Raw genomic sequence first — 12577 nt, 5'->3', positions numbered from 1 at the left:
AGGGGGAGGTGGTGCTGCCTGGCAGATGCTGGCCGTGCACTTACGTTACTTCCTGCCGCTGTGTGTGTGTGTGTTGGCAGTGGCAGAGGTGAGGTGCTGCTGCTGCTGCTGCGCACTCAGCTCTCAGTCATCTGCTGTGCTCTGGTGGAAAAAAGCGGCCGACGGATTATCCAGCTCCCCTAACAGTGTTAGCTATTCGGCTAACAGACAAGCCAGCAACCGAGAGGAGCCATGAAAAGCCGCCGGAGCCGGTGAAAGTTAGCCACGGGTTACTTTGGGACTTTAATGCACGCAAAGATACCAAAAAGGAGGTTCGCGGGTCATGCCGTCGCCCCCAGCGGGAACTTTTGCCTAGAATTTCCACTTGGGAAGGGCTAGCTCGGGGGGCTAGCTCGGCTACGAACTATTTTTAATTGGCTTTGGGCTCAATGGCTCTCGCTTGTTTTTCCCTGTCATAGCGACAGCTTGGGAAATTGGAAGAGGCCCCCTTGTGAAGTTCATGACAAACCAAAGGCCGGTTTTGAAGCTTAACTTCGGACGACTAAACTGGCAAGGGAGCGAAAATGAAGAAGCAGTTCAATCGGATGAAACAGCTCGCCAATCAAACAGTCGGCAGGCAAGTATTGTGTTCAGCTCCGAAGCTTTATAGGCGAACTAGCAGACACACTTTTCTTCTTGCTGTTCTCAGCAGCTTTCTAAAGCTTGTTGGACCGGAATTTAACTCTTAACCTTATTTTAAACTAACACCAACTTGTTTGGTAGCAGTTCTGGCTGTGAAATTCAACGAAAGAGAGTCGCATGAACTGATATTAATTAAAAAAAAAAACTAATAAAAGGAAAGGCTACACTGGCAAGTAGAGCAGGTTTCATGAATGAATCGTTTGACAACCAGACTGAAAGATGAAAAACTCTTAAGGCTGAACTGATTTAGCAGCTTTTCAAATGTTTTTTTTTTTTTTTGTAAGTGCTTATGTAGAAGAGGGTGAAGACTTCAAATCTGGCCATTTATTATTAGAGCATTAAAAAACAGTTATAAAAGATACTGGGTTTCCTACCATATCAGTTGTTAGAGTCATATAAAATGATAAGAGTCTGTGTCTGATACCTCATGAACACTATATTGATATGTCTGTGACAAAGGGGTTAAACCTTTGCTGTCTAGTCCATGTATTTTCCTGCTTGCCCCCGTGCAGCTGAGTGTAGGCATCAAATTCAAGCGCTGTGCTGACTCTAAAGCCTATGAGACAGTGGCAGTGGCTTTATGTGCCGCCTCCACTTTTATTTTTGGGTTGTTTTACAGTTAAAAATAACCCTCTTTTATTCTTGACGGAGCCCTTCACTCAATAATGGGTCTGAAAATCAGTGTTTTAGCTCATCTCTCTTTAACACAGCGCTCTTCTGGTTGATTGGCTGACCCTTGCAAACAGAAAGTTTGAGCAGCTGCTTCAGCGCTGGCAGCCAGAGCTGTGTGGCTGAGATCACTCCAGAAGTGATATCCTCAATTATTAAAACTGTCTGAAATTGAGCTTTAAAGCAGTCCAAAGCCTGAGATTTGGTTTAATATTCACATCCGTCATTGTAATAATATATAAAGGAAAGAAAACAGAGAAGAGCATAGCAAATCTTCTTTCGTCATTCCTTTGAATTTGAGACGTGCGGCAGTGTTGAGGCTAGATCCATTCTTAGAAAAAATAAGTAAGGGTTTATTTTGTCGTGTGTGGACCTGTCGGCAAGTGCTTTTATGTTTCTGTGTGATGACACATGCTGTCCCTGTGTAACTGGATATCTAAAGCTGGCGATAAGCTCAGCCTTGTGAAAACATGAGGGTGAGACATGTCAAAGGATCTTTTCACCCTGAGAGGTTTTTCTCATGATGTCAGGTGTTATGGGTATGCACCTTAGGCAGATATTGGGCACAGCCAACAGTGGATGGTACCAGATAAAAGACCCTAACAGGTGGGTTTTTTTTAAATTTATTTTTTACAGTGGTTAACAGTGGTTTAAAAAATAGAATATATAAGTTGCAAAATCCAAACTCAAAGCTATTTAATTTGTTTTATTTCTATTGTACTGTTTTATATGATGATTACATCTTTTATATATCAGTCAGGCAGTGCAGACATAGGATGACGGATGTGTGTTATACACTTTGCCTAATTTAGAAATAATTTGTGCAGTTTGGACTTGTAACATTTATAAGTAATAAATCGACCAACTAATCAGCAGTAAATGAAAATGCACATGAGCAGACAGGGCTAGCAGAAAATAAGTTGTTGGCAGCTTTGTTAAGTTGCGGTTATTAGTGTGTTGATGCGCATTCTGTGTTTACTTTAGCAACAGCAGCACTGACACGGAGGTCTATGGAGATATTCTGCTCCTAAAGCCAAAAACTCAGGACCAGGAGAAGCAGGACAGCTGGAATACTCATAATTCCCTGTCTGCACTCAGCAGCAGTAAATTAGAAGTGGAGAGAGTGTAATGCAGAAAACAGACACGTGTGTGCATGCATGCAGTAGTTACTTGCTCTTATGTATGCACAAGTAGGGTTAATCCCTCATACACTCATATGCACGGCCTTCTGAGTGAGTGGTCTGTCAGCGGTTGGATTTGGAGCAAAGCGAGCATGCTCTGTTTCGTCCATTATGTTTGTGGCTGCTTGAGTCTGCAAAAAGCCTGGGAGTGCAAAAGGCCGTCTCGGCCGGCCCCCGGGTTCCTGTGATTGTGCGAAGGCAGAACACTGTGTCCAGCGAGCAGCCGCTCTGAGGAAATCTCTCCTTCTACAAACAGGAAGCTGCGTCCCAGAGCCACGCTTTCTAAAGAAGAAGAAGGAGAGAGAGTTTCAGGAGAACTGATGTTGAATCAAGACAGTGAAACAGAAAGATAGCGGCATGTGATTCATGTTGGGGATTTTATTTTCTCCTCTCCTTTTAGATTACTGTGGTTTGCTGTCGATGAACTTTCTGACCCTTTGTCTATCTTTGTTTGCGGCAGGTAATGTGCTCAGATAGTGACACCTTTGGAGGAGATAACTTGGCAATAGGAAGTTATAGACTATGACTGCTGTCTGCATTAAAATGAATGCTCACAGACCTTGAATGCAGTGAGAATTTTACTCCATATAACTTTAAGTTAATGGCGACTTCATATGCTTTTCCTATTTTTTTTGCCATACAGTTGATGATCTGCATATTAAACACGACAAAAGCCTCCGGTGAGTTAAAAGTTACAGCTTCAGGCTGCTCTAAACACTTTGTTTCAGACAGTTTTTCTACTTGTGAGAGAGCGTATATCCTTAATATCTTAGGCATGCATCAAACCCACAAACCTGCCATTCAAATTTTATATTCAGAAGAAAGCTGGCTTAAATGGAGCCTAAACGCCTTGTTCTGATAGTCGATGAAGGCATAGCCTAAGATAAGAATTATTTTGAATCGGAGATCTACTCTTGTTAGAGAATAAAGCATAAGGAGCTGGAAATGCGCATCACAGATCTTTTCTGTGTTTCGTGGTGATGTCAGGAACTAGAGTGACAGTAACACTTTGGCAATAATGGGTGGTGCTGAAGTGTGAGACAAGCACTTGTATGTGTGGGAACTCAGACAAAGATGAATCAGAAAAACATCTCAAATGTTTAGAGTTTTTCAAGTTAAGCATGTTGGCACACTGCTTACCACCTCAACTAAATTTAGATGTGTGTGACATTATCTGGGTTGCAGAGGTAGATTGCCACAGTCACTTGCATCTCTTTTAATTATAGCTGCTTTGTTGTGTGCCTCTATTCTTCCAAGCGTGCGGTCAGCACATTGACAAATACTTTTAAATATCATCATCTCTGCTTGCACTGTTTTCATCAACGCTTTTATCCTCCTCCCCCATTGTTAATAATTGACTGGCTTTATAAACAACAGTATTATATAATCCTCTTTTGATGCTATATCTAACAACATAGCTGAGTGTTATGCAATTTAATCATGCATTGTATTTGAAAGTCCTTGATCGACTTGAGAGAGGCTCAAGTTGAAAAGAAACTCTCCCTACAGGAATCAACAAAATGTCACCGTAGAGCTAACAAAGATAGGTGACTCTGGGCGTTCCCCCTCCATATGAACAATGGCATGTATCAGCTGGGATGCCTCTGTGGCACTGGTAAGCTATACGTGCAAGGTTAGGCTGCTGTTTCCAAGTGCTGCTTAAAACCAAGCGCTACATCTCAAAGACTTAAAATGACAGTGTACTAACAAGATCACTACCATGTGTCTCAATAATGGTTCCATCATAAAAAAGTTCAAATAACATAGAAAACTGCCTGTCACCAGGGAAAAAACTGGTGGTTGTCAAGTGATTGCACTGAATGTTTTTTGCATTTGGTGATTGACTAAAAGTATAGTTGCTTGCTTGGTTGAGTGTGGAGTCAATTCAATTCATATGTAGCCAAATCACAACAGCACTCACATCAAGGCACTTTATATTGAAAAATAGAGACCATACAACTTTACAGTGAAAATCCCAACAATCAGACGTCCCTCTTTCAGCAAGCACTTGGCGACAGTGGTAAGGAGAAACTCCCTGTTAACAGGATGAAACCTTTAGCAGAACCAGGCTTAGGGAGGATGCAGCCATGTGCCGTGACCAGTTGAGGGTGAGGGGAGGAAGAGAGGAAAAAATAAAAAGCACACTTTAGAGAGAGCCAGAGCCTAGTAATAACTAATGATTGAATGCAGAGTGGTGTATAAATGCATAATGAGTGAACAATTGGGGCATCTGGTTCCAAGGCTCTGCTACAATTCTACTTTTAAATATCCCAGCAACCATAAGTAACCCAGCGTCCAATTTATCGCAAGGTCGTCTGGTCGGAGGTAACCTGTCTCCACCCAGCTACAGTCTGACTCACACTGATTGCTAATTTGCCGACACGTTGCAGTCAATCTGAGTCAGTCTGCGCTGAAGAGCACATCTCGTGTGCACACGTGGCTTTGTAGCAGGTGACTCCATCTTATAGCAGTTTAATCGCCGTCTTGATGCACCACAGTCACTTTGAAGATGGCAGCTAATTATGAGTGGTTGCTGCAATTTCAAAGCAACCATTTCAAAGCCAATGAGATGGCACTTCATTGCACACAGCCACAGTAATTACTCTAATAGTAAACATGGAGCTTATTTAAGTTTCAGTTTGACAAAATAATTTTTAAAAGTCATTTTCTGGCAACTTTCTGTCATATTTGAGACTTTTGAATCAAGAAAATAATTGTTGTTTGCATCCCTTTTACAGTTTTGCACACTGGACTAGTTTAATTACCTAGTTATTATTAGAACATTTGGATATGAATATTGGTGGTTAGCTTTATCTTGATGTGTCTCTATACATCTTTGCTGTTCATCCCCATCTTATGCTTCAGGTTAATTTATCAGCTTACGTAATCAGCCACATTAGATGCGCTGTATGAGCTGAGTCACTCCATTATACCTCCAGCTCCTTTCATCTAGGCCCAGTATCCATTACCGTATGCCTTAAGCTGCCAACTGTTGCTGCTGTAAGTGCAGACCCTTTTTGGCTCCTGAGTTTAGTGACTGTGTTGAGTGGCCGGTAACAGCCGCTGTATTGTGCTCACGGCTTTGCTTAATCGCTTTCTGTGTTCATAGTAGATCACCATGGTTACCATTCTGAACAAGCAGCATCCACGGCCGTGCAGCGAGGCGCTCTTGTTGTTAAGAAGTCACATGCAGCGCACAGTTGACACACTTTTCTCCAAAGGCTGCTGCTTCAGTGAGGCACGTCGGGGTCAGCTCTATTCACTGTCAGTCAGCTGATGCTGGCAAAACAATTATTGTTTTGTTTGTTGTTTGTCCTCTGATCTGGCTGCACACAGCCTATTTTTGACTCTGTGACACTGCATTTAAAGGTTTAAAGTGTTGCTTTCAGGTGAAATACCAGCGTCTCCACGTGTGATCAGATCATTCAGTTGCAGCCTGCGCTGGGTCAGACTGTGGACACGTCATAAACACACCTCACCAGGTTTCTTTGTTCACATCAGCATCAGGAAGCGGAGCTCAGGGATACCAGTCAACTTCTTGTGTTTCTCTTGGCTTGTAGATGGTTTAGTCTGGTTTCGATTCAGCTCATAAATCACACATGTCATTAATTGGGCCAGATGCAAAATGAATGTGTTTAAATGGCATGAATATGGCAGTGAGTTTTTTTAAGTGCCTTTCCCGCAGTTTTTGTTTAGGTACCTTAGAAGTGTAGCTACTTCTTCTTATTTTTTATTATTAATATGATCTTTTCTGTTAGCAATCAGAAATATGATGCATATTCTTTCAACCAGCTACATTTAGGCCAGCAACTGGAAATTGCTGATGAAATCGCAGGGGTGTGAGTGCAACACCTCAACCTTTGCATTCATTCAGTTTTTGCAACAGAAAAACAATAAAATGATTTATTTAGGTTTTTTGTTTCAAAACAGGCAAGGAATCTAAACCAAGGATGTCTTGCGGTATCTACATGAACAATTGAACAAACTGGTTGGATAGTATGCCCTGTTTAATGATCTGTGAAACGGTAGCACCACTTGGCCAGCTTAGGCCTCAATCACACAGGCCTGTATTTTCCAAATGGTTGGCAAGTGGTTTCTGGAGGTTGCTGTCAGTCACTAGTTGAAATCAGTCACAAAGAAGGTACTGCTCTCAAAACCTCCTTATGATTTCTTTGGTTGCTAACATATTTAATCTAAAATTGAATTAATTAAAGTGATTCTAGACATAACCAAATGGCACAAGGGTGTGATCTGTAGGAGTGTTGCAATGAAGGGAAAAGTACTTGATTTTTAAGATCAGGACCACACCAAGAGCGCTCCAGCATGTACACTAGACCAAAACATTGATTGCATATTGTGGTTTTGTAATCACTTTTTGCATGTGTGCACATTACTGTGTGTGTTTGTTTGTGTGTGTGTGGGTGCGGGGCGTTTGCATTTTTCCACATCTATGTTGAAGTCTTGTCTGTAGGTTTCTGTGGGTTATTAGATGTTTTACTGTGGCTTTCTTCTGGAGAGCATCTTTCCATTCATCTCAGATTCCAGATTATTCTGGTTTGAAGTCTTTAACTCCCCCCTAATTGCCTCTGAAAAACCTAAATAAATAAATGGATTACACTATTTGTGCGTCTTTCCTTCGGACCCCAAACCTATGGTCCCTTCTCTGTCAGTCTGTTTCTCCTTGCTCCCTGCCTCTGTGTGGTAATTGAAAGCAGCTGTGTGGAGGTTACCATCGTTCATAGAGAGCAGTTTTTGGAGGAGGGCCCAGGATTTGTTTAGAGCTCAAATCTCCCAAAATTCAGGCAAATGACAGTCTTCAGGTTCTCTCAGTTGGAGGACTGAACCTGCACTTGGAAAAGTTTGCACAATAATTGGGCACAAATGCATCAGTGTAGACTACTTGAATGTCATGCCTCCCTTGCTTGACTCACAACTAGGGATGGGTATCGTTTAGGTTTTATCCGATACCAGTACCAAACCGGTACTTTTGAAACAGTGCCGGTGCTTAAACGGTGCTCGAACCGGTGCTTAAACAATGGAGAATACAAAATTTGTCCAAAAACCTCTCATGTTCAGCTGTTTTTTTTGTAAAAAGATAACAATGTTAGCCTTTTCTGCAGCTATAGGGCATATATGGTATCACTCTCAGCTGGAAGCAGTGCTTAATCAATGGAAAAAACACAAACTTTGTCCAAAAACCTCTCATGTTTAGCTGTTTTCCACCTTTTCTTTGGTCATTTTAGCCTTTTTGGTCAGGGTGAAGGGAGTATCTGCCATCAAACAAGAAGACAGCCGCATGTAGCAATGATGGTGTTTGCTAGTTCACCTTACGTGCATTAATGTAATAACGTGGTTAGCCTACTCAGCGTAAATTACACACGAACAACATTAAGCTACTCACGCAGAGAAGAACGGCTGCTGCTGCCATCATCATCCGTCATCATTTCTGCTACACTGCCAGGACTCCTCTTCGGGTTTTGGGGGGATGCTGCTAACTCCGGGTCCGATAACAGGCCGCACACCTGCGGTAGATGTGCACGGTGTGAGGTCTCGCAACAATCTATCAAATACGGTGCATTTCTCGGCTTTTAAAAAAATGCTATGCGTCGCCAGGTGTTTCATTGGATTTGAGGTGTTACCTCCTTTGCACAGTATCACAGTATCACCTTAAAGCACTTGTTGCAGGCTGCTGAGTTTGCATCTTTTGCTGTGAAGTACAGCCAGACTTTTGGGCATTTTTAATCTGTAGCTCTGCTCTAAAAGAACGTACGTACCTGGGTCCGCCTACTATCCTCGGAAACGCAAAATGATTGGCTAGAATCTAAAGTGTATCACATCTCAGGAAAAAAAAGCACCGAAATAAAGCACCGAAATGTGTGCTGCTTTTTGGTCTGGTTACTACCGTTTATGTCAGATACCGGTACCCATCCCTACTCACAACCATTTATTAGTTCATCCCTAGAAATTTGGATGTTGGCTAAAATACAGCACTTATTCATTGGAAGTATTGCTTGTATGAGCTTAATATAACTATGGCACACAAGGAAAAAAATAACAATACAGCAGGCAGTAAACTGTCCCTTCTCTCTAACAAGAAGCCACCACCCCGTGTGAAGGCATTAACAAGCAGTCTGAGGTGTGCCTGTGTTTTCCCAGCCTTCTCTCTTTAAGTGAATCTAATCTGTCTGACCTCTTCAAGTCCAACTATTAGTTTGCTATTAATAGTTCAGGCAGAGCAGGGCTGCATGCTGTGCGCATGAAGACATGAGTCTGAGCTCCTGCAGCTTAAGGAAATCAAGGCTTGTTGAGCAAACAAGAAAGAAACTGAAAGAGTAAACAGAAACACACCTTCTGCATTGTTGCTCGTTTTTTTTAGTTTAAGGACACACTGAAGTTTGAAGAGAAACAAGACTTGCTTGACTGCTTGAGCCATGGAAACAAACTAAAAAGATCAACACACTCTTTCAACATTCCCACAGATTCCAAGGGCACAGCTTTGATTTTAATTTAACTGTGGAAGCCAGCGTTTCAGGGTTAACGTCATTTCCCTCAGATATTTTTCAGAGTGTATTGAACCACTTGTCTGCCGTCATCTGTCAGTGCTAATTTGTGCTCTCTTGTTTATTTTTTCTCACCCACAGAGCAGAGAAAACAGAAGTTCTCAGTGATGACCTCCTGCAGGTAAATCATTAACCGGACACTGTAGAGCTCTGACCAGCTCTCAATGTGGGCGTATGTGTCAAGCAGGGGTTGTAGCTGGTTGTGCCATTGTGTCTGTGTTTTGTATGAAATCAGTTTTTATTTACATCTCTACAATTCAAATATTTGGAACAGGTGAATTGATGACATGTTCCTCAATAAGGAACCAGGAGTGTTCTCAAATGCACTGAGTATTGAATCCAGGACTCCACTGTGGTGTTGACACTGAGCTTGAGCTTATCATCTACTGAAATTTCTAAAGTATTGTGTAGTAGTGTATAACTGATTGTCATTAGTATTAGATGTACAATGCTGTGGAAAAGTCTTGAGTCACCCCTCATTTCTTTATGTTTGACTATAAAAATAAACAATACATGCAGTGCTTTGTTGAAATATCTGATATATAAGGCTGCTGCCGGTTGGGAACCAAAAATTTCCCTTTTGGGTTCATCACCTCTTGCTACTGACTTTGAGTCCTTGAGCCTTTTCTCCCTGTTTCCCTTCCCCACGAATGGCTTCTTGACAGCCAAACTAAAATTGATACCATTTCAGATTCTGCTTTAGCAAACAGTAACTGGATCAACTGAAGGTCCAGATGCCTTTCAGGTCCTTTGTCAATTCTTTGCTGGATTTCTTTTCTGTCTCTCAAGGACATGAATTGGCTCTAGATGGTCTTTTACACCTGCCAACTTGTGCAACAAGTTGAAAAAAAAAATGTACCTGAAAATGGGCATCTACAAGGACTGGATAGAAAATGACTGAAACCAAACCAGAAACACTGCAAGACTTTCAGAGGGGCTGGAGAACAGTTGCTCAAGACTTTCTCAGCTTGAGCAGATTAATACTATAAATTTGCCATTCTGTTGCTGCTTCATGCGACAGTTACAGCCACAGTGTAGGACGGATCGCTGTCGTAGGAACTCGATCTCGACAGCAGTCAGACTGTACAATACCCACACAAGATAAATACTGTATAAAAGCACATGTATATTTTATCACTCCCACTGCACTTTACGTACATTATAAAAAGAAAAATATTGGTGTATTCTGGCTTTTCTTTTTTTCTATTTAAATTTTTCTAATATAGCTCTAATTCGCCCTTTCTTCCTGTCGCTTGTGCAGCTGTAACAAGTGAATTTCCTCAGTGTGGGATTAAATAAAGTCGATGTTTATGTCAGTTACTTGTCTTGTCTTCTAGGGTAGTCACTGGCAGCACTTTGCTGTTGACTTCTCAGTACTATGAAGTGACGAGCCAGGACATGAATTTAAACCACGGAAGCGTTCATTTTTAACTTAAAGCGTGACTTCACTGAGTACTGTAAAAGCTAGCAAAGAGTTGTCATGACAAGTGCTGGGTGAATAACAGTATATCAGTGCATTCATTTGAGTAGTACTTGTGTAACTCATGTGGCTGTTGCTGGTACAGGTGAGAGTCACCAGGCACCAGTGTTGGTCAAGTTACTTGAAAAAAGTAATCAGTAACTAATTACTGATTACTTCCCCAAAAAAGTAATCCCGTTACTTTACTGATTACTTATTTTCGAAAGTAATTAATTACTTAGTTACTTAGTTACTTTTTAAAAACACGATTTACAACCTGAATAGGTGATAAAGCGATAGATCTGTCAACCCAATTCTACTTTTTCTGCATAATCCATCATACAAAATGTAATCAAATGGAAAAGTCTCTTTTTTTAAACTTGTTTTATCCGTTTTAATCTTTTAACTTTATGCATCAAGCAAAATTTAAATTATATGCACCATTCTCTGACTTGAAGAAATTAGTTTAACATTTAAACCTATTTTCTGCACATTCCAGCACATAAAATAAAATATTTTTTGTGTTTACACTCAGTCTTTCAAATAGATGCAAGTAAAACACAGCAGAAAGTAAATAAAATCAAAGACTGGCAGTCCTGTTGCTCTATTTTCACCTGTAAAGCAGGAGTGGGGTAGGCGGAGGTGTGCTCTGGTGCCGGTGTGGCGCAGCGGTCAGTGGAAGAATCCGCGAGTTTCTCTGTGAATTTCCCATTACGTCGTTGCGCACTCGGAGCTTGTTTAGGGTTTTTTCCGCTGTAAAAAGAAGTTTTCTTCCCACCACAACGGACGCTAATGTTTTTGTCACTTTTTATGGAATCAAACTCAAAGTAAGGTCAGTACTTCCACGCTTTAAACGCTGCATGCTCATACTCTCTCCTGCACTCGATATATTATCCATTGTTGATCTGCACACAGCTGTTGTCACGAAGGTCGCACTCGCTTACGTCACTGTCATGAGACATTCTCGCAAAAAAATCACGGTTTTAGTAACGCAGTAACGCAGCGTTCCTACGGGAAAGTAAGGGTAATCTAATTACCGTTTTTGCAATAGTAATCCCTTACTTTACTCGTTACTTGAAAAAAGTAATCAGATTACAGTAACGCGTTACTGCCCATCTCTGCCAGGCACTCTGAGACACAATATTATTGTGATTTTTAACATTTTGAGATATGCCGAGTATTGAATAACATATATGATAACATCTATAGTACTGAATATTGTAATAACCTATATTGCAATTTATCACCTTTTTTAAAACTGCTTTGTCTGTATCTGTTTTAAACGATAAGATACAATCATCTCACTTTGGCTATTTTTTGCTGCAAGATAAGATTGTCAAGCACGCCATCACTGTCCATAAATGTCAGTCAGTCTGCAATTGAATGTTGCAGTCGAGTTGGCAATTACATGCAGTCTTTCTGATAATATAGCAATTAACTGTGATAAGTCTTGAAAATCACGTATCTGTTGCTGCCTACAGAGACAGAAGTTCACAACACCCTCACATTCCAGACACAAGCTGCAGTCGGTCACAGAATATGTAAAAATTCTGTGCAGCCACTGATTTTTGTAGATGCAAGGAGGTTGCTGTCTTGTTTTTACTCATGTGACTGAACAGGTAGGAGACAGCTTTGTTAGGCTGAGTTTGTCCAGTGTTGAATGGTGTTACGATTAAGCTGATTTAATGTTTACTTAACGTTAATGTGAACGTGCTTGAGATGAGCTCTCTTGTTTGTAATATTTAATTTATTTCATAAAAAAAATTCAAATACTACATTGATACAATATCACCATGCTAAATATTGCGATGCTATGATCTATCAATTTTTTTCCACCACCTCATTGCTAGAAAAGTGCTGTGAAGCACATGCAAAGTACTTCTGAACTCTGCGTGCAGAGCAGCAGATATATCTGTCTGCTGCCTCTGAGCTGATCTGAGGCAGACAGCAGGTGGGGCTGGGGCAGAATACTGGCTGCTCAGCAAAGAGATTCCAGCAGTGAACATGGTCTCTGTTTTAATGGGAGA

The 12577-nt window shown here is 41.1% G+C and overlaps 1 protein-coding gene across 8 annotated transcripts in view; it reads left to right on the top strand.

The window, feature by feature from the left end:
• The first annotated feature begins 31 nt into the window (after positions 1 to 31).
• Positions 32 to 12577, top strand: part of arhgap17a (Rho GTPase activating protein 17a) — a 40972-nt gene continuing 28426 nt past the window's right edge. For 3 of the 8 annotated variants that reach the window (XM_084938141.1, XM_084938140.1, XM_084938139.1), the window contains exons 1-2: positions 32 to 616; positions 9173 to 9212. In XM_084938141.1, coding sequence (XP_084794267.1) covers positions 564 to 616; positions 9173 to 9212 — 93 coding nt within the window. In that variant the 5' untranslated portion in view covers positions 32 to 563. The remainder of the gene's footprint in view (positions 617 to 9172; positions 9213 to 12577) is intronic. The other 5 variants (XR_014801187.1, XM_084938143.1, XM_084938142.1 and 2 more) reach the window with 3 other exon arrangements.

Source organism: Perissodus microlepis, chromosome 8 (genome assembly GCF_051167445.1).
Source record: "Perissodus microlepis isolate ML-2025 ecotype Zambia chromosome 8, ASM5116744v1, whole genome shotgun sequence".
Taxonomy (NCBI): Eukaryota; Metazoa; Chordata; class Actinopteri; order Cichliformes; family Cichlidae; genus Perissodus; species Perissodus microlepis.
The sequence above is the reverse complement of the archived record's forward strand: the minus strand, read 5'-3'. Positions and strand labels throughout refer to the sequence as shown.